Source organism: Lathamus discolor, chromosome 19, assembly GCF_037157495.1.
Source record: "Lathamus discolor isolate bLatDis1 chromosome 19, bLatDis1.hap1, whole genome shotgun sequence".
In the NCBI taxonomy this organism is placed as follows: domain Eukaryota; kingdom Metazoa; phylum Chordata; class Aves; order Psittaciformes; family Psittacidae; genus Lathamus; species Lathamus discolor.
In genome coordinates, this window is record NC_088902.1 from 3258013 (window position 1) to 3280450 (window position 22438).

Genomic DNA, 22438 nt, shown 5'->3' on the forward strand with positions numbered 1-22438 from the left:
CGTCTGGCTATTGTAACAGGCAGCCAGTCGAGTTACAGCACTGTTAGGAAAGTTCATTTCTGCCCATCATCCTTGTGTCATTTTCACCTTTTTCTCCCTAAGAATCGGAGCAGGCACATTTGGACTTCCCTTCCTCTCAAACCTTTTGAGCCAAGCTTAAATATTCCGTCTTATTTTTGCTTTGGGGGAAGATGTTGTAGAGCTGCATATGGAAATGAGATAGTGTAGGGCTCATATTCCTATATAATTTGATAGAACCACTTACAGTCAGACCTTCTTATTTTGGGCCTCTTCATTACTTTGCAGAGATGAAAAATTCCCCTCCCCTCCTCTGTGGCTCTCCTTTCAATCCTACCTTACCCTTGGCACCATTAAAGCAACAGAACATCATTTCAAATGCACTATATCATTTAATCTTTTCCAACACTAAAGAACACGATGTTCAGTCTATTTATAGAACAATGCACAGAATATGGAGTTTAATGGGTCTCGGCTTCTCTACCAGTCACAGATATCCTGGCTGATTAAACACAGAACTTTGACTAAAGTGGTGTAATATGCAAAACTGAGGAATGCAGGAGGGTCAGGAAGCCTCTGGAGCCTGGTCACCTCCTACTGACAGCTTCCTTTTGTCCATTTTCGTCTTGAACTTCACAAGCTCTGGCTTAAGCTTAGTGAAGCTCCTACTCCTACTGGGCATTTATTTTAGAGCTCCATTCTTCCAGCTAGAAAACCTCTCCTGAATTCCAGGCTGCATGTGTTTGGTGCCAGTTTTACTCAGTTGTCATTGTATTGACGGTTTCTTTTTACAAAGACCGTTCCCTTTCTGGTGTTTGCTGCGTTCTACAGGAAAGAATAGAATAGAGTTTGACAATTCTCACTTTATTCTTTTGCTTGACATTTAAGTAGTAAGCTTTTTTTGGAGGCCATTTCATATTTTTATCCCCTGTTATTTCTAATGCCTTTTTTACTTATCCATCTATCCATCCACCCAGTAAAGGTTACAGTCAGACCTTTGTCTCTGGAAGAACTGACCTTATGGACAGTTCTTCCTTGATTGAAATAGGTTACACACAGTTACTGCATCTTGGCTGAAACTCAAAGCTTCCTCTGTGCTGAAGGTCCCATGCTACTGGTCCAGCTGACTGCCAGAGCTCATGCTCTTCACTTCTGAAGTTTCCTCTTGAAGTAGTAATAATAATCTTGGTATCCCAAACTGGTTTGTGTTGGAAGGATGTTAAAGCTCATCCAGCTCCAACCCCTGCCATGGGCAGGGACCCCTTCCACTAGAGCAGATTGCTTCAAGCCCCTGTGTCCAACCTGGCCTTGAACACTGAAAGGGATGGGGCAGCCATAATAATAATAATGATAATGATAATAATATTAATAGAAATTCCTACTGTTTTTTTCTATTCTTAATGCTGTAGCAGATCTTGGAGCTTGGGTTAAAATCTCTCTGGGGATGTGTGATCAAAGAGGCACCATACCAGTTGCAGTGGGAATCTGGTAGAGTTTGTTAGAGTTTGAAGTATTACATGCTTTAAAATAAGGTGTAAGAATTTGTCTGGAAACATGCTACTTAACATCTTCTCAAGGAAAGAGTCCCATGTTTTTCTGCATCATTAATAGAGAGGCTGGTGTTCTCCGTTAGTCTAAAATCAGGTTCTGTGTTTTGCTGGAAGCCAAGTGTGATGAGCATCTGTCTGCCTGTGATTTAGCGCTGTCTTTTTTTATCTGTGTTTCCAGATCTCACTTTTGTAACACCTTTCAGCCAGCTCACACCCTAATTAATAGCTACAAAGTATGCAGGGGATGGAGAAATTAACAGAATTTGATCTCGTGTCACATGCCAACTTACCAGACCTGATATATGAACACTAATGAATGGTGTGGAGGCCTGTGGGTAGCTATAGAAAATGAAGGCAAATCACTTCCCACAGCGCTGCTCACTCCTTATCAGGAAGATGGTGAAAATGGGGGCTTGGGAACAGTGACCACAAAACCTTTGCATGAAACTCAAGGAAAACAATGGGCAAACTTGTAAAACTCATGCCCTTCATTCTCCCCCATGGAATGAAGCCCAAAGGGAAGAGATAATGGTGGGGGTATTTTCCTGCCTCATTGCCAGCATGTCTATGTTGTCTCTGACAAGCAGGTACCCACTGGCAGCAAGGGGACTGAATGGGGTTAAGCATGAGTGTGGGCAATGCTGTTGCTCTAGGCACGTAGGGCCTGGAGCTGTGCTCCATCCCACTTTTCTGTGCTATGAGCTTTCAGCTCGAATTGAGAGCAGTGTTGCTGGCTGGCAAAGGAAAATTGCTCAGAACTCATCAGATGACAATAGAGTTGCTGTGCGGTGCAAGTAGCTTTCTTACTGGAGCTGCTCTTAGTTGTTGTTCCTGGGGTCTCCGGGGACAAACCTCTTGCATTAGGCTTCTGGGAAAAAAAATCCATCCCAAACCCATCCCATGGTCCTCTTTGATTTCAGCCTTCCAGTGCCTAAAGCTGAGAGAGCTGGGCTTGTTCAGCCTGGAGAAGAGAAGGCTCTGGGGAAACCTTAGGGCAGCTTTTCAACACCTTAAGGGGTGAGCTGTAAGGTTCCTTCCAACCCAAATCATCCTATGATCCTGTGATAACTGAAGACTCTTAGAGGACTGTGTGACTCTGCTCGTGTCCTTACACTGACAGCCTCAACACGTTGGCTCTGTGTTTGTGTGCAGATGTGGTAGGAGAAGCCTGCGGTGCTATCCTGGTGCTGGAGCGCTTCTCAGCTGCAGAGCGGCGATGGCTGTGCCACTCTGGCCCTTGTTTGTGCATTCCAGCATCCCTGCGTGTTCCCACTAGAATGGCTCCTAATTGCCCTAACTCAGTTGCTAACAGAGCTGATGCTTCAGATGTGAACAGAAACAGGCTGGTGCCTGCATACCAGGACTCATGGACAATGTGTGGAATTGCTCTTTATTACTGTATTTGTTCCGAGTTAATGCCAAGTTGGGTCTAAATGGCTGCACTCACATGGAGAGCAGGTGGCTGGAATTACCTCAGGCAGCGTCTGCGTAGTGAACAGAGGAGTTCTGCTGCACTGTGACAGAGGAGAACTGAGGAACTATTTCCTGTGGAGCAGTTTGTCTGCTGGGTTGAAGCGCTTTTTCTTCCTGCGCAGCACTCGCTGTGATTTCCCCAGATACGTTTTTGAGATTTATCTGTAAGTTTTATGTGTGCCCTTGATTCCCTTCCCTGCTCATGAGCCCTTCTCTGCCAGCATTTACTCTTCTCTACTTGCTACCTGTGACAGGTCAGGGGAGCACACACTGACACTTCTGCTGCCTTGTTTGGTGAGTCAGCAAGAATAGCTTGTGCAAAAGCAGAGATTTAAATCCTGGCTATGGATGGGGGTACCATAAGATGGTTTCACTTTATGACCTCGTGTGTGTACAAAATTCTGCAAGAATCCACTGAGCCAGGAAAAGAAGTGGATTTATCCCAGTTTTATGCATGGAAAAACCTGAGTCACGGAGAGAGAAGCTTGGAAGGGTGCTGCTGCTGCAGCATCGGTTTGTCAAAGCAGTGAGACTGGCTGTAGTGGGGAGACCAAAGGGGACAGCAGGCTCCTGCTTGTGCCTGGACAGAACGTGTCTCGTGCTGGTTGAGAGCCTGACACAGTGCTAGAGTTAACCAGCAGTTAGTGTTTGATGGGATTGTCATGACCTTCAGACAGCAAAGGCTTGTTCTGAGTCAGGCTTTGCAGACCACTGCTGCTGGGTGGAGTGGGAGGGGTGGAGTAATGGGGTTCTGAGAGCCTCAAGTTGGGCTGTGTAAGACATCTGGCAACGTGTGAGCAGGGAAGCTCTGCAGGGTCCCTGGGAGATGCGCTGGGAGACTGCAGTGTTCCCATCTCCCTGTTATACGCGAGCAGAGGGCTGAGAGCCCCCGTTGCCATCCTAGCACCACGTGTGTCAGTGACAAATGTTGTTTTTCATCTGTTTATCACTGCCGGGGTACAAATTAGTAAGCACAATAAGCTTTACTATCATTTACACCCACTTCTAGTTATGTTTTTTCCAGTGGCTATATCCATATCCATTAATCTAGACATAACCATCTATTGCAGTTGGTGAAGGGGTGTTTGAGCTGTATTCATTCTGTAGCCTGGGAGCTGCATGGGATCCAAACTGCACCCAGCCCACTTGATTCTACATTACCTATGCAGAGTGGTAAAATTAACTAGTTAATTAAGTTAACAGCAAAGAGTCTGGTCACTAGAACCTAGTTCAAAAGTAGGACAGGGCTTCCCAACCATTTCTGGCTGAATGTTTGGCAAGCAGGTCTCCTGGATAAGGCGGTTTGAGCTTGCATTTATCAGACATCTGGGATGGAGTGGGCAGCATTAGCCATTACAAATCCTACCAACTGCGCTACTTAATGGAGCCATCTGGACAGAAGCTGCCACATACAACCTGGACTTCCAACAGGTAGGAAAAGGGACACCCTCTTGCTGAGGTGACAGGAGAGACCCTGAGGATGGATTAGTCAGGTTTGTAACACACTGCAGGGGTGTTACCTGGTGATGACCGAGACATGATGTGGAAGGGCCTCAAGGCATAAAGCAAATGTCAAGTGGCTTTTGGATCTGTATGGAAGTAATTTCAGCTGGGCATTGGGCTACTGTTGACACAGGCTTAATATTTTGATATATGGGCTTGCTTTGGAGGCTGAACCTATAAGCTATAGCTCAATGGTTTCACGCCATCCTTTCAGAGGGGATATCTACTTGTCTTATGCAATTTGGGACCCAGGGAATTTGAAGTAGCTGAACTGATAGAAAATGTCATTTTGCTTTTCTGGACAATATGAAATTAAAGAGAAAGGATTCCTGGCTGGTTTAGTTGTTTGCCTTGTGAACTGTATTAGGGGATGTGACAAACAGGAAGAAGAGAAAGAGGTATCTACCCCAGCAAAAATGAAATACCCTTAAAAAAAAAAAACATAAAAAAAAGCTTTTTCCCTGTTGAAAACTGTTAAATATCAACAACAACAAAGCCACATTCCATGCAGATTCATTGTGGTTGAAAAAAACCCCGTGTTTTAAATGTCAGCCAACTCCACTTTTAACCTTATTGTTTCTCTCTCTCTCTCTCTCCTTAAGTTCCCAACCCCATCCCCTGCTGGGATCTGAGTCATGTTCTGTTGCTGAGCTCTCCTCACAGAGCTCACAGCTTTGCTCCGGTCGCTTTTCCTGGCCGTTCTGTTCCATGCTCGGAGGTTCTCTAACCCACCTCCGAAACTCGGGGTGTCAGCTGAGCACCAGAACATCGCAGACTGACTCCCCTGCTCTGCAGCACATCAATTATTCTAATGGCCTCGGTATTGACAGGCGCGTGGGCCGCCTCTCTCATGGGTACGGCGGTGACATAAATCTAGTATTAAGCATTCTCTTCATCATCGTCTTCCCTCTCCATCCCCTCTGCTGACTGCAGCCCTGTTTTCCGTGCCTTTGGGAGTGACGGCTGGGTCCGGAACAGACTGTTTCTAACGTGCCTCTTATGGAACAATCAGACGGTTTGTGTCCTTACTCTTCCTTCCTTTTGGCTTAAGCCCCTTTTAAGCATCTCCATAGTTACCTCTTCATCAGCCTGCAGAGTCATAGCTGCCTGTGTGCAACCATCTCAGGAGTAGCTCTCACTGTCTGGAATAACCTTCCTCCATCTACTTCTCACTGACTTCCATCTGAAGAGATAGGTCTTCTCCCTTCATTCTTTTCTTCTGCTGATATTGGTTCTGTGATTGAATGCTTTAATTCATCCACCAGACAATGTGTCCACTCCTCTGCTCCACCTAATTTATACCATCTACTCTTTGATAGCCTGTATTACAGTTTTCAGCTCTATATTATGGTTTTACAGCTATGGTTTTTGTAGAGAGCAGCTCTACAAAATGATTTTGTCCTGGGTAGTCTTTTTCTTGCCTAAATCTGTGTGTTTCTTGGAAACTTATAGCCTGGAGGATGAAATAAGAAGTCTATTTCAAGGCTTTTGCAGTACATTCCCTGTTCTTATAGCAAGTCAAAGGCCACCAGATAATAAATGAAGTGAATTGAACAGACTAAGAAGCTGTAGTCCTCAAAATCATATTTACTGCAGACCAAAACCCAGCACTGTAATTACTGAAGTTTTACATTTGTAGATGACAGTTTCAGTTTAGCCCCTGTGAAATGCACCACTAAAACCATGCTAATCCCTCTGAGATTATCAAGCACTTCAGTATCTCGGCCCATTTAGCACATCTGACCATTAAACTGTAAATGCACTTTAAGCAGGGTTTTCTCACAGCCTCTGAGCACTGACATCTCTCCTCTGTGGTGCAGCTGGGAGGAGGCACGGCTCATTTGTACCTTTCTGAACATTTGTTGTCCCCCAAACTGAGATGATCAGAACAACTTGGCTAAATTGAACCCCACAGGGTGCTGGTCTAGTGATCTTCTGCCTGGGTTCAGACCTCCCTGTGCCCTCTGAGGCTGTTCTAAACTGCTTTATATACGCTTTTGAGGGCTTTGTGTCTTCCTCTGCATGTATGTTCATGTGTGCAGGGAGCTGGGGCTGTCAACCACGGAGGCTTAGCCTGTAATGCTGCGTTGACCTTGTTACAGCATCTTTTCTTACTGCAAAGCTGCCAGTGCACACTGCTCTTTGTCAGACATGGGCCCATCGAAGCAAACCCACGTTTCTGGGAGCTCCTGTGTGGCTTATTGGCAGCTCTTGTTTCCCCGTGGAAAGGGATGTTGGATCTCTGGGGTCATGCTGCTGTGGTTAGTTGGACTATATTGGAGCAGTGGGGGGAGATATCAAAGGGATCTCTGCTTGTCTTTGCTGAAGCATCATTCCAGGGGCAAAAAAATCCCAACAGAACAAACTAGCTCTGGGGTACTTAGCATGCTTTTTCCAGCTGAGGGGCTTCAGTTGGTTATTTTAAGCTGGGCAACAAGTGTCATTGGACCTGGGAGACTAAGGACCAACGAAAGCTCTTGTAGCACACTGAAAATCACTTTTCCAGCAGTATTCTCACTAAAGGGGCTGGTGGCTTTTCTCCTTTTTTTCCCTTTATTTTTTTTTTTTTTGTTACTGTACAAAAGGCAGGGCTTTGATTTCTCCACTGAAATACTTGAATTTGCTTGTCAGCAGCTCGAGTTCACTCAGGAAGGATTCTTCTTGCGGGTTTTGTAAGCAGTCTCAGAGTCCAGAGGTCTACAGCATCCTGGAAACCTGGGGAGAGCAAGCTGCGCTTCTGGGATCTTTGCTGCGCTAAGCTCAAAGACCACATCTCTTCTTTCCACTACAGTCTTTTACATTGTGCATTTCTGTGCTGCCCTGCTTTGGTGGGACAAATGTGATCTGGGGCTGGATTCCCTCATCTCCAACATCTGAACAATGAACTGTGCTACTTTTCCTACCACTGCTAAAGGAGAAGCATTTCAGTGGTTGTTAGTAGCTGCCTCTGCTTTCTCTTTCCAGGCTTGCGAAGTGGGAGGTGTAGTCCTCAAACCAGCACCAGATGCATGTCTCCTTCTTCTTCACATTGCATCTAGCTGCAAACTCAACTCAGTGAGAGACTCCAGCATTATCTGAATTACAAAGTCATTCTATTGTCAAGCCTTTTAAGTGTCAAGTTGTCTTCAAAGCAAAGGCTGTGACATTCACTGAAGAACAGCATCATTTCAAAGTCAGGAGGGTCTATTCTTAGCACATCAGTCAAAAAAGGAAAGAAAAGTCTTTGGGGAAAAATACCCCATCAATTTCACTAAAGTGAACCTTGTCAGAATGATCAATTCCTCTTCCATCCAGCTTGACCTGGTCCTTGCTGCATGCCAGAGGACAGAATTTGATGACACAGCACAATAAATGAAGATTGCCAGATCTCCCTGTAATTAATTCTCTTGCAGTGCAGGTTTGGCACAGAACAATTTATCTCCCAAGTGATAAGATCACTGGTAGCTTGGTTTTGTTTTTCCTTTTTAAGGAACATTGCTCCTCAGTTAGTTGAAGAATCGATGCTGCTGTGTAATAGCTACCTCCTGGTATTTTATTCTCACTGCTTAAAAACCTCTTCCTGCTAGACCTCAACACTTAAGAGAACATCATAACCCAGAGGGACACTAGGGCTGTGCTGCCTTCTCCTGCTTTTCTGCAGCTCCTCAGATCCCCCATGCACTGGAGAGCCCAGCCACACCTCCACCTTCAAACCTGGGAATGTCACATCCAGCCAGTGTGACTCTTGTACAGTACTTTTCCCTTTATTACTTCTCATTGGAAGACTTTAGTCTGAGTTCACAACAGATAAATAAGCGTGGTCTATAACCTGATCTTGAAACCTATTTGTACTTTACGGATGTTACGATTCTTGAACTAAATGGAACTTCTCGTGAAGTGTTTACACTAAAACATACCTTACAAATGATTCAAGAGAGAAATATAATTCATTTAGCACACTAGAACCTGAGTAAAGACACCTGTGCTGTTTCTTCCAAGCTGCTGCTTCTAAACTCTACTTATAAGGAGCTTCTGCTGGTGGGCTCGTCATATTCAGGGACTGAGAGTCTGCAAAGAGCTTTTTCCTACCTTCCTGAAAAAGCCGTGCAGATGCCTTTGCATCTTTATTTAGATGGGGAACAAAGTCTTAACTATTACTAAAACTTCCCTATTTTTGAAGAAGGCGATTGAATTCCTTGGAGGATGATGCTGGAAGGAGTATGTTACCAGAGCGCACATCTCTGTGCGCATCCTGACCGTCTCCAGAGAGACCATCATTAATGTGCTGCTGTCTCTGTCTTTCTCTTCAGTATTCAGGCAGTGATGATCATGTGAAAATTACTCACACTTCTGACTTGAGAAAACTTTCTTAGCCCAGAAATTAATCCAGTATCAAGGGAATTAGAAATTCAAATGGGGGGAAATTATACACTCTGTATGTCAATACAGCAACCCTTCTAAAAGCTGCAATCAGTCATATCGGCATCAAAGGTGCTCATGCGTTTCCTTGTCCAACAGATAAAGGAGAAGGTGAATCAGAACAAGAGACTTTGCTGTGCTGCCTGGAGAGGAGGGCAGCCTCATCTGAAAGCACAGACCTGGAGCTGGTGCTGGAGCTTCTCTGTGCTGTGAGCCATGGCTATGCACAAACCTGTTTGTTAACCTTGCCCGTGTTTAGCTGCTGCCCAGGCTACACTGCAAGGCAGGGTCTGTCTCTGGGGCTATGTGCTGTTTCAGCACAAGTGCTTTCTCTCAAAGTCTTCAGTCATTTAAATGGGCTGGTGCACTATCCCCTTAACAAACCTCTGTGGGAGTACTCCAGTCCTTCCTGTGCATTGACACCCAGCATGCTCCTGTTGCAAGTTAAACCCAGCTACCTTATGCCTGCGTGCAGCCTCGCATTAGGCAACTCGCTCTGCAGATCATTTAAATTCATTAAATGAATGTAATGATCCATACTGGTTCCCCACTGTCCGGCTGCTGACTGAACGGTGGGTGGCACAGAGTGGATTTCCATTATGATAACTTTAGACTTTACCATCTATATTATGTTGTGTGACTAACCAGATAAACAACTCTCCCTCAGAAACACCTCCCCAGATTCCTGCAGTTTGATGTGTCACACGTAAGAGGCCAAACCTAACGCAGGTACGTGTAAAACCCAGCAGTGACTTACGGAGGCTTCAGCTCGTTCCTGCATGATTCTGTGTCTCTGCCACTCTCCTTATGTGTTTTGACTGCCAAATGTTGTGGTTTTGTAGGTCTTGTATCTCAGCTCTCTGCTGTCAGCTCCCTGAGATGCAGGGAGTAGGCACGGCCCAGATGCTCGCCTGAAGCAGAAATAGCACATCTTTCTACTACTATCCTCCATCAGCTCCCCTGAGTCTGGAATTTCTGGCAGGCAGCATTCCGCAGGGAGAATAAAAACCCCAGACCTTTAGTTTGCAGTTGTTGTAAAAACCTGGTTCTGGTTCTGCTGTAATTCAGCTGACTGAAGTAGAGGTACAATGAATCTGCTGGACTTTCTTAGTGAATCGGTGAGCTTATACTGGTAAAAACTGTCCAGATTTCGGGCTATTCAGTACTCCCCTCACGTTACCAGGGGCTTTTGTGTATTCCCAGCGTTTGGTCTATGTTAGCCTGCAGCTTCGAGGGGGGTATGTATGCTGATAAGTGTATGCTTGTGGATGGATGTTTTCAAAACTCCAGAGAGACAACAGGAACCAAGCAACCAGCAGCTCCTGTAATGATTGAAGGGTATATGGGTATATGTGTGTATTTATTTCGGACTGCTTTGTAGCAAAGGTGAGCAATAAAAACCCCATTGCTTCTCATGTTTAAAATGCACCAATACACAGAGCGTGCAGTGAACTAGCTTGGATCTGCATGGGTGCCATAGTCATAGAATGGTTTGGGTTGGAAGGGACCTTAAAGCTCCTCCAGCTCCAACCCCTGCCACGGGCAGGGACCCCTTCCACTGGAGCAGCTTGCTCCAAGCCCCTGTGTCCAACCTGGCCTTGAGCACTGCCAGGGATGGGGCAGCCACAGCTTCTCTGGGCACCCTGTGCCAGCGCCTCAGCACCCTCACAGTGGGCTGTAGGCAGTTATAACGCGTGAAGTTGAGCGGGTGGATGGCGCATGCAGGCTGCCCTCTGCAGTGCTCTCACTTGTCCCTGGTATCTCACAGGCCCCATGGTGACAGCAGGGGCTGAGCTGTCCTAAGCTTCGGTGGTTGGGGGGGGGTGTCTCTTACCTTCTGCGCTCTCCGCTTGTCGGCTCTCTGGTTCTGATGGTAAATTCGGCTGAAGTTGGAAACAATGACTGGAACCGGCAGAGCAATGACCAGCACCCCGCTCAGCGAGCAAATGGAGCCAAATATCTTCCCAGCAATTGTCTTGGGCACCATGTCACCATAACTAGAGAGGGGAAAAGAAAAGAGGGAAGCCCCTCCTTCAGACAAGTGCAATGGCACCAAAAGCCTTTCATTGTTCCCTGAGTGTGCAGCAACAGGGGTGTCCAGGTTAGACACTAGAAATCCACCACGCAGGCAACAGTTCACATGGTGCTGTCATCCTGGAGACGACAGCTTGCACCCTGCTTTGGCCATGACTTAACCTAAACCAAAGCAAGGCACTTGGGTTGCAGAATAGCCATGCCGGCTCAGGCAGCTGCTGGGTACATGGAACTCATGTTCTCGCTCATGTAGTACCTACCTCTCTGTGTAGAGGAGTGCTAACAAACTGAAAACTGCATGTCTGCTTGTGAATGGGTTCATTCCCTTGTACCCAGGTGCAAATGGGACTGCTTTACACCTTGAAACCCCAGCAGTTCCCTCTGCAGTCAGAAATTTGGGATTCATTCAAAATCTGGCTTCACTAAAGGGTGAATCCTCACAGATATGAGACCAGAAGAAATACCTTCAGACAAACCTCTGTGCTGCCTTTCACCCGGCAATCTCCATTAACAGCTGTAATTCGTAGGTTAAATAATACCAGCAGAACCCAAGATGGAATATTCTGTTTTGCACAGATGGAGGAAGATGCTGGCTTAGGTTCTGTGGGTTCCGCACCACAGAAATCACTACTCTCTGATTCACTGTTTGTGGTTTTACTTTGTGTATTGCAAAAGCTTTCTGCAGCAGTTTTAAACTTCAGGTTAAGCTTTAATGCTGTCCTTCTGTAGAGAAAACCAAAGTGCTTTGCCTTATAGCTACTCAGCTGTGCTGTAAAAAGGAGCATGGCTGTTATTCCCTCATGGAACATACGGTACTGAAGCTGCTGTGGGACTCAGGCACCAGGTTGACTACTCTGGCTCACTGAATGCTGTGTTATAGCCAAGGAAACAAGGATTTTGAGTTCTGGGTTACTGTTTGGCCTGACACAATCCCCATGTTGCATCCCAGGTGGTTGGGCCTCTTAATTCTAACCCACTGCCATCACTCACGATTCCCCTGTCTCCCAGCACAGCTTCTGACATCCAGAGGGCACCAGATGTTGGCAATGGAAACGTCATGCCCTGTGTTGAGCAGATGCAGTGGTAACCTCCATGGGAAGCTCTTATCCCCTGCAGTTTGCCCTCTTTCTCCTACAAATGGTCGATAGGCAAGTAGAAACCCCTGCAGAAAGCTGGATGTGGATTGCAGCGTGTTCTGATCATGTAACAGAAAGCTTGTTTGTAGCTAATGCCCCTGGAGTCTGATAGGAACGTGATTAGCACAGCCGCTGACTGAATTTACAGGCCTTGTTCCGTGAGCTGTTTATTACATGCTTGTGTACAAGTGTGCGTTAATATCAATATTCATCGGAGTAATTTTCATCTGGAGGAGGGGGAAAAGCAAGCAGCCAAGTAACAGCAGGTTTGTGTACAGATCTCTGGTACTGGAATGACTGTGTGCAAACCACTGGGGGCCAGGAATTCCTGCGGTACCTCTGTGGCTGGAGAACATGATGTATTCCATGAAATCCCACTGCAAAGCAGGCTTATGTGACCTGTCTGTGCCCTGGAGCAGAGGAGAGGCCATGGGCACTGCAACCTGCGGGAGTTCTGCAGCACACAGGGAAAGGATGCTAAACCAAAATGTGTCCTAAGGGAGGCATTCCTTGTTTGGAAGGAATCTGGGGAGGCCTGTAGTTGCTATCAGATGGTGTTTGGGATTTGTGTGCTTTGAGATGTTCTAGTGTTGATGCAGCAAATATTGGAAAGCAAAATGGTTTACAGTCAAAGCTTTATTTTTACCTTTGATGTTGGTGTATGACTAACAAAAAGCTTTTATGGGAATTGAGTTGAGCCTAGGAATAATTTACATCCAAGGAGAAAACCGAATATTTCAAACCACCTCCTTTATCAGCCGAACTTCCGCCCCCAATCCAAGAACTCATTGGTATGAGGGTCTGAGTAAAAGCAGAACTCATGGCACACTAACTGCTTGCTCCTGGAAGTCTCATGTGTTCTCCTAAGCTCAGTGGCTGGACAGTATGGCCAAAAACATGGGTGAAGGGCGATCATCTAGAACACTATATAGTTATAAGGCTATAACGCTCTTTATGTTCTGGGAAAGGCTTAGTTTCAGACCAAGTGACTGGTTTTCTATGGCATTTTCAGTTTTGGTTTTGTGCGTGTGTTTGCTTTGGTTTTGATACAAACGCTTCAGGCTTCCCTATCTAAGGCTTAATCATCTCAGGCAGAATCCTTCTCCTGCCTTTACCTGCATTAAAACCCCTCAGAATACCTCAAATCAATAGATTCCTATTCATGTCTATTAACTTCGTAGCTGCTGCTTTATGCAGACATAGTTTCAGAGCTCGTGCTAAGTGACAAGATCTCCTGCCTCATTTAACAGCGCTCTAAAAAGAAATCTTCCTTACTTTTCTCCTGCCGCCCCTTAGCACAATAAGGCTGAAAATTAATCATATGCCTCAAGCATGATCCCAGTGACCCGGAGCGCCGGGAGAAAGCCCTTCTGTGCAGGGGGGAAAGGATAATAAGAAGTGTCTGGCTCACAGTCTGGCCTGTAGAGTTTTATTCTTGCATGCAGACTGTTACCTCATTGCTTGGGACTTCAGAGAAGGTGCCTTAAACACCATCAGGAAGATCAGATTGTCTTGGAGGATTTTGCAGGGGAAATGTGGAACTTCATTTGCGAAACTTATTAGAGACAGTACAATGAGAAATCCTGCACTAACTGGAGCAGGCTGCACAGGAACAAGACCCGAAACTTGTAACGCTGACTTCTGGATCTGCGGCAGTGTTACCTGTTGGATTTGTCTCTCTGGGTTTACATGGCACGTCGTGCTCTTGCAGCCACATTCTCTGGCTTTACTGGGCTGCCCTGCAATGGGAGTGATGCTGATGTTTGGAAGTGTCTAAGCTTTTTGTTCAGAGTAAAACCCAGCTGGAGCTTGATCTAGATCCAGTTGCACTTCATGAGAGGCCTCCCCTTGACTTTGGCTATGATGGGGTTTGGAATGAACCTATAAAGTTGCATTTGTTCTACTCCTCTATTGCCATTTGCAGCTACTGCAATGTTAATTGCTGGAGTGACTGGTTTTATCCCAATGGCACCATGAGGTACTAATGGCCTTATGGCATACTTGTAACAGATACAACACCAAATAAACTCATCTATTGGATTTCAGTTACTACTGATTGGGCATGTAAAATCCCAAACTTCTTTTTTCCCAGACTGGCATGAGAGAACTCAACTTTCCCATTGATTTATTTAGTAAAAGGCAACTTGTCACCTAAAAAATTCCTTCTGTGTAGAGTGCATTTTAAGTAATTCATCAATAATCTCATTAGAGCAGCAAGAAGATAGAAGAGTTGGGTAATGATTAACATTCAGAGGGTCTAACGGGATGTTTGAGCCTGTAATAAAACAACAGGAGGCTGCGAATTCAGTAGACTGTTAATGTGACCTCTAGTAAATCACTGCAGCTTTCTATACCTCGGTTCCCCATTTATGGAATGCAATTAGTTCTTTCTTCTTTGCCTCCTTCGTTAAGTAGGTGGTTGCTGCTTCAGAGCAGGAGCTGTCCCATATGGTCTGAATATACCCAACACCCAGCAGTGCCCCCTAAGTGCTACTGCATTAATGATGCCAACATTACAAGGCAGTGGTACAGAAACGTGGAGTAAACACAGCCTGTATGTAGCTCCAGGCTTGTGCAGAGATCGGTACTCAGCATGGGCTGGCTGAGTTGTGGAACATGCCTGGAGATAAGCATCTTTCCTATTTATTTTGCCAGGAATTAGATGGCAACAGATTGAGCCAGTGTTCAGTTGCTGAATTCACCTTTGGGAGGAGCTGCCCTTGCTGCCACAGTCCCTGCAGTGCTCTCTCTGCACACTGATGGATTCTGGAGCCTCCACACATGCATCCCACGTTTCCAATAATATAGCTTCAGTTTATCTCCCTTTTCTTCTCCTGATGTCCCTTCAAAGCCTCATTTCCTAGCAAGGAAACACTGGGAACACCAAGACTTGTACTTGCTGTAAACATAATGTGAAGCTCAAAGCCTTAAGCAGACAAACTAAGTAAAAAACAAAATAGGAGATTACTTTTAAGTGGCCACTCTTTAGGCTGGAAAAGACTTTGAATGCAGAATTTCATCACTGTTTTCTTTGTCGTGTGGCTTCTGTCGTCTTTAGGTACAGAAGGGGTTGTGTGTCACTCGCCCTGATTAGCAGCTATTAGCTGTGACAGCATAATGTGCTGGTGTTTTTCTCTCTGTCAGGAGGGAGAATGCTATCAAACAGAGGTCACTGCTTCGGAGTTCTGGTTTTAGCAGCAGAGGTGGCTGGACACTGCTTAGCTCCCCAGCTGGAAACAGCAATAAATAAGGTGCTGAACAGCTTATCAGATGACTCGCTCTAAAAATAACCTCTCAGCAGCATCTCTGATGATCCCATCTCTCCGTGCAATGTTCACAGCCCCAGAAATAGGGAATTGTAGGAATCAAGCTGGTAGATCCTACGGAATAGGGACACGGGAAGGTGCTACAGCAGGAACAACTCCATGGAGACAGTGAAACAGGTTTTTCAGAGGTTTCCCGTTTCCAACAGCCTTTTTAAGTGTTGACTTCTGAGCCAGTATCAGGCGTGGACCTGAGGAGGGGCTTCTGTTCATAAATCACCATTAATGTCCAGCTGTTGTCTCCATTGGTTCCTCCAGATGCAGAAGAAATAGGAGTGCAACCGAAACTTGATAAACCTGTATCCCAGCTCCTTCCTTACCAGTAAAAGGCCTGGCTTTGGACAGAGCATCAGTTCCAGCACCCTCCTGTCTCTGGAGCTGGCTCGAGGGTGGGTGGTCAGACCCTCAGATGACTTAGTTCAGGTCACAGAGCCAAGAGAAGGACATGGGGACAGCTGGTTCTTGGATCAAACAGTCAGAAGGGGGCCGTGCTTTCTCTGGTCGCTGTGTTTAAGCAGTCAAGGGACATTGCCTGCCTAGTGGTGCAAAACCGTGTGGTTCTGCAGGCTGTGCAAGCTGAAATATCTCATGGAGGATGGGAACAGAAACAATGCTGCTTCAAATGATTTACTCTTTCTGCCTCATACGGGCATTAAAAGCTCTTTGAGAGCTGTTTTATCTCTCTAACCTTTTGCCCGGCACAGTAGAGTCAAAAGAAGATTTCACTGTAGCTTGTAAGCTTCTGCTTTTAGGACAATAAGGACAGAATAATAACATTATGTACCATACAATAGAATATGATTTTGAAAGCTTTTTGCATGAAAGAGATAAAATAGAGCATGGAATTAGCATGTAGCTTTCCAGGTGCAAGAGATCCGTTTTTCTTACACTGTAAGTAAATTGCTGTGCAATGTTTTCATTTGCACAAAGGAGGAAAAATAGCATCTAAAATCGAGCTAGGATGTTTCAGTTGCACTGCAAGACTGTGTGTGTTGCATTTGACAGCCCAGAGGAGCTCATGTCCCTCCATCTAATAGGTGAAAGTCCAATGTAATCATGCTAATGCTGCTTTGAACCTCCAGTGAAATAATGATCTTGTCACTTCCAATGATGCCATGAAAACAAAAGCAAATATTACTCATTCCTTTCTTGGTTTTGCATGTGTCAAATGAACAGGGAATTAACCGCTCTGGTACAGGGAATGGGGATGCTGAGATCTTTTGTTTGAGGTTTAATTCACGGTTCCTCTGCCACTTTAGCTGTTGTATCTGCCTTGCTGAAGTTACCCCATCAAACCCCGCAGAGCAGAGCGAGCTGCTGCTCCCATGGGCCAGTTTCCTGCCCTGTTGGGTTTTATCCTGTCACCTGTTTGTACCTCTGGGCATGCAGGGCTGCTATTGCCGTTTTCAGCAGAGGCATGCAGACTTCATGCGTGCTGTATTAAATACCTGTGCCCTGGGAAGGTGGGAAGAGGGCTCTGGGGCTGCTGGGTCAAAGGTGCTGTCTGAGGGATTGGATGCAGGTGTGTGGCACAGAGCCAGTGATGGAGCGTTCCTGGAGGCTGAAAGCTGCCTTTGGTCTATGGCCTCAGGACAGACAGGTCCACTTTCCATCTGATTTTTCCACAAGGGTTATCAAGGTATTTTCGGAGCTGTTGTGGCCCAGTGGTGTGAGGATGAATTAGTTAATGCTGGCATGATATTGTGCAAATACAGAGGGGTTTTGTGGGTGTTTTGCAGACCCAGTCTCAGTAATCCATGTCCGTAAAGCCAGTCTGGTGTGTTAATGTCAGCTTGTTAAATATACTAATCCTGGAAGGAACGGGAGGCACTGATGAAACCTGCCACGTGAGGAAGCTTGTGGTGCCTCCTCAAAGAGCGTGCTGCAAACAGAGCCCTAGCAGCTTTGAAGCAAGAGCATCTATAAACAGGCTGTCAAACGGCAGGCTTGAACAGCAAATCAGCTGTGGCCGGGGAAGTACAGAGCCAATTTCATGCTAGGATTCTTTTACATTAAATATACTTATTTTCTGCCTTGTTTTGAGCTGGGCTGCTCCCCAGCTGGGTATTCAACTTCTGCACTATCTGGCTTGCATTTACACTACTGTTTTCTTTTTCCCTGGCATATTTTATTTGATAACACTTCCATGGATGCTCTCATCCTCCCTAGATATTCTGCCGAAATTACGTCCCTCAGCCACGCTGTGAGGGATGAGTGCGTGTTGTGGTAGATGCATATCTGTGCTAGCAGCAGGGGCTTATCTTCGGGACACAGATTCATTTGATGTTTTGTAAAGCTGTGGTCAGCAGTTACTTAGGAGGGATTTTGCAGGTAATGTTGCCTTTTTGAGTTTGTTCTGGTTTATAAACTCGGTATTTCGTACTGAGTTTTGTGTAATAACAGGACTAAGAATTGTGTCTGAAATCACAGAATCCCAGCCTGGCTTGGGCTGGAAGGAACCTTAAAGCTCATCCAGCTCCAACCCCTGCCATGGGCAGGGACCCCTTCCATAGAGCAGCTTGCTCCAAGCCCCTGTGTCCAACCTGGCCTTGAGCACTGCCAGGGATGGGGCAGCCACAGCTTCTCTGGGCACCCTGTGCCAGCGCCTCAGCACCCTCACAGGGAACAGCTTCTGCCTCATGTCTAATCTAAATCCTGAAGAAAGATCTGATGCTGTTAGACCTTTTTCTTGTGCTAACAGAACTGAAAGTGTGGTGAAACGGGAAGCTAGGACACCTAAAACGGAGAGGGATTTCTGTAGTGCAAGATGTTTTCTCATTGGAACTCACTGATTCAAGGTACTATGGGGAATTTGCTGGAGATTCATTAAAGTACCAGTCAACCGTCTCTTTATTAACACTGAGGCCGTGTAGTCTCTTCACCTGGGATGAAGAAGGATCGCTGAGAAGATGCTAATTCTGTCGCTTCTCTAACAGGGAGTATTCAAGAGGCAGGTTATTCCCTAATGACTTCCTCAGGGGGGAGCCTGTATGAACCCATGCCGAAGCCAAATGAAGGGATTAGATGGCCTCGGGGTGAGTTGTGGCCAGTTCGTTCCTGTACTTGTACCAGAAAGGTGACCTAGCTGAAGGTCTCTGGCAGCAGCTGGTAGCATAAATATTCCTCACAACAACAGCAGGCACTGCCCAAAGAAACAGGAATGTTTATGTAGACTCAGGAATAAACCGAGTAGGTTATTTAATACACTGAGGGTTGAGAATACTTAATATATGCACGCACTGGTTCCATTTATTCTTCCTGGCTTGGATCAGCTTCTCAGCCTGTAGGCAGTTAAAACAGATGGTCTGAATTTGGGTAACATTCAGACCTTGAGTTGATGCTAAAAATGGAATTTCATTGGCAAGGAAAGTAGATCAGAAAGCTAAAGCCCCTAGTTCTGAAATGATGAAAGGCTTCTAATCAAGACTTCTCTATTACCATTCATTAAAAGGAGCTGGGGAAGAATTGGTATTAGAGACCTTTGAGAAAGGGATGACGATGGGAGTGGGAGCACCTTCCTTCTGCTAGGAGCCTGTGTGTCTGCAAACCTGGCTTGGTGTGAGACATGGGTGTCAACGTGGCTTCCTGAAGCCCTGCAGGCTGGATGGGAGCCACGGTGGGATGGGAACAGAAGCAACTTTATCTCCTTCAGTCACAGAAGTGCTGAGAGGAGCCTCTTTGCATATCCTCTATTAATACCTCTCACACTAATAATCCTTTCAACGCTAACATTGTCATCCACCTGACTCAGGTTCTGGAAGTTCGTCGCCTCTGCACGTTGTGACTTGAACCATACCTGAGGCTTCAGTCAGAGATTTCTTTGCTCTTCATCATTTCCAAATGTGTGGCAGCTGCTAGAAGCCTTTCTTTGTTGCAGCTGACAGGAATTACACAAAGCAAATGGGGAAGCTGTACCAGTTAACACCGTGGTCCCAATTCCGCGCATTGTTTCAGCCCTCGCTTCACATTAAGCACATACTTAATTCCTGTTCACTGAAAGCTTAACGTGCTATTTAAATCCTTTCTTTCAAGTGGTACTAAGATGAATGTTTGTTCTTTGCATGTGGCAAAGCCAAGCTAATTCACTGCTGTTACTCCTCTCCCTTTCCCCTCAAACCACTGCTAGAAATGACCTTTCTCCGAGTGGAGAATTGCTTGTGCTTTAGCTCTGCCAGCAAATGCATCTTTAGAGATAGTGTCAGAGACCTCCTGTTTGTCCTCCCTTGATGGCTGATGGGGACCATCTGCCTTGATCTGTGGATGTCACTGTCACGGTAGCAGGTAACAAAAGTAAGGGCTTAAATCTGAAACATCCTGTTGGTTTTTGTGACTCAGAAACGATGTGCAGGGTCATTGCCTACTGCTTCACAGAAATAGCAGTTTACTAAGTCATACACACCTCTGGGTTTCTTTAAAAATAGGTGAGTTGAGCTTGTTCAGCCTGGAGAAGAGAAGGCTCCTGAAGGGGAGACCTGAGAGCAGCTCCAGTGCCTAAAGGGGCTGCAGGGAACCTGGAGAGGGGCTTGGGACAAGGGCCTGTAGGGACAGGCCAAGGGGAATGGCTTGAACCTGCCCGAGGGGAGACTGAGCTGAGCTCTTAGGCACAAGCTCTTCCCTGTGAGGGTGCTGAGGCGCTGGCACAGGGTGCCCAGAGGAGCTGTGGCTGCCCCATCCCTGGCAGTGCTCAAGGCCAGGTTGGACGCAGGGGCTTGGAGCAAGCTGCTCCAGTGGAAGGGGTCCCTGCCCGTGGCAGGGGTTGGAGCTGGAGGAGCTTTAAGGTCCCTTCCAACCCAAGCCAGGCTGGGGTTCTATGATTCTATGTTTCCTTTTTTATGGTTTCTCCATGATCACCTAACAAAGCATTAACTAGTTTTTCAGGTGAAAAAGAAAAATGTAAACTGCTGATTTAACAGCTATTCACAGAAAAAGAGGAATTGACTCCAATGTAGAATCAGTATAGATAAGCTGAATTTCACTTTACAGTAATCATCTCCAGTCCTAACCTCCACACCTCACTGTCTTTTATTCCTAATGTTTATTCATTCAGCTTTTCAGAGAAAACTCTGTTCTTTCAGTTCTTGCAGTGCTGATACATCTCACAAAAAGGGATCTCAGCTTTCTTCTGCTTCATGCATCACCAGGCAGCTCTGCTGTCTTCCAAGTTTTTCATCCTCAGATCTCAGTTTCGGTAGTGAGAGATGGAGCAGAAAAAGCTTTCTTCTTTTTCTTTTTTTTTTATTCTTTAATTTTTTAATTTCTTTCTAGCCTCCTGAATTTACCAGCATTTTGGTAGACGGAGTCTCTCCATTTGACAGCATTACTTTGGATTTGCAATCCATTGAGTTGACTTAGCAGGAAACACCAAATATATTATCCGGGCTGTTATTTTTCTGAGCAGAAAACGAGTCCAGAGGAAGCATTTGAGTGGTCCCCAGGAGCAGGGGGTGTTGGTGCTAATTTCACGCCAGTCTGAAGTTCTTCACACTGGAGTATTTCAAGTGAGGGGCAACTGCTCCGTGTTGATGCACCTCAAACCCTGCAGCAACGCTGATCCCACACTGGAAGTCTGCGTGTGTCGTAGGGCAAGTTGCAGAATAAAGAAGAGTCCATCAAGGACAGAGTCACAATCCATCTCCTGTGCTTTTGCGTTTGGCAACTTGCAAAGGTCCTTTGTTCCCTGAACCTAGAAAGTGCCATTTGGTTCTTTGTTTTCTGACATAAAGCCCACCCCTCTCTCTGTATATCCTCACTGTGGGTTTTTCCCTGTGCTGGTATGTTGTTATTTGCAAGGACTCCTGCTCCTTGGGCATTGGAGCTTTTCACCCTACACCTGACAGCAGGTTCTTCCTCAGTCAGTATTTAATGTAATTTGAATTCTAATGCAGGCACTAAGACACAAACCCCTTTGTCAGAATTAGCCCCTGCAGTGCTCTGGGCAGTTCCTACACATGGGGGCTCTTTGCCCCTTACACCATAGAGCGCTGGCCCGTGTAGGGGTTGTCATGAGACACCAGGCTCTGATTTAATCACAGTCAACCTTAGCTGGAGGGCTGGCCCTGCATGGAGGCAGGGGAGATGCTGCAGCCTCCCCCTGGTGCACAGGGGTGTCCTGCCAAATGTGCTTAAAGAACTTACTGTATGTGCAGTTACTGATTGGTTTATGATGTAGCGTTGCTGTAATTGGACTAGTATGTCGGTCATTATAATCTGTAGATGAACAAAGGTATATATTCTATACAATATAGAGCACATGTCATAGGATCCCAGCCTGGTTTGGGTTGGAAGGGACCTCAAAGCTCATCCAGTCCCAACCCCTGCCACGGGCAGGGACCCCTTCCACTGGAGCAGCTTGCTCCAAGCCCCTGTGTCCAACCTGGCCTTGAGCACTGCCAGGGATGGGGCAGCCACAGCTTCTCTGGGCACCCTGTGCCAGCGCCTCAGCACCCTCACAGGGAAGAGCTTCTTCTAAAATAAGGCCAATTACAAGTGAAGCAGCAGCTTTGCAGCCACCCCTGCTTTGTCTTGTGCTTTCTCATTGAGACCCAAAGCATCGTTGAGAGCCATCAAGCATCAACAGTACCCAGGAAATATTAGGACAAATTTCTGAGCATTGTTGTCTGTCTGACTGTCCCCTGATACAGGCATCTGGCACGTTAGCAGTTGAGAGCTTCTCAATAATACGCCCTTTTTTATAAGTGTTTATTTTAATGGAACATATAATGCCCCAGATTAAGCATTATTTGTTTCTGGCTGCATTCACTAAAGGCTTTTAAAATTACTTCATTCATTATTAATTCAAGAAAAATCCTTATATTACTTGGAGTGAAAGCCTTACACAATTACCTGATAGCAGAATTGTCTTTGTTAGCACCTTAAAGCTCTCTGTGAGAGGATCCTCTTCACAGAACTGCAGGCTGGAGAGGGCAGTCAGCACATGGAGCAATTAGACTTTTCCCCTAATAGCAGGGTTGAAGGCTCCTGCCCTGTCGTGAATTTTTAACTG

General features: G+C 46.0%; 1 protein-coding gene across 2 annotated transcripts in view; it reads right to left on the bottom strand.

The window, feature by feature from the left end:
• Positions 1–22438, bottom strand: part of KCND3 (potassium voltage-gated channel subfamily D member 3) — a 116422-nt gene that overhangs the window by 19138 nt on the left and 74846 nt on the right. For both annotated transcript variants that reach the window (XM_065698571.1, XM_065698570.1), the window contains exon 2: positions 10777–10939. In XM_065698571.1, the coding sequence (XP_065554643.1) occupies positions 10777–10939 (163 nt within the window). The remainder of the gene's footprint in view (positions 1–10776; positions 10940–22438) is intronic.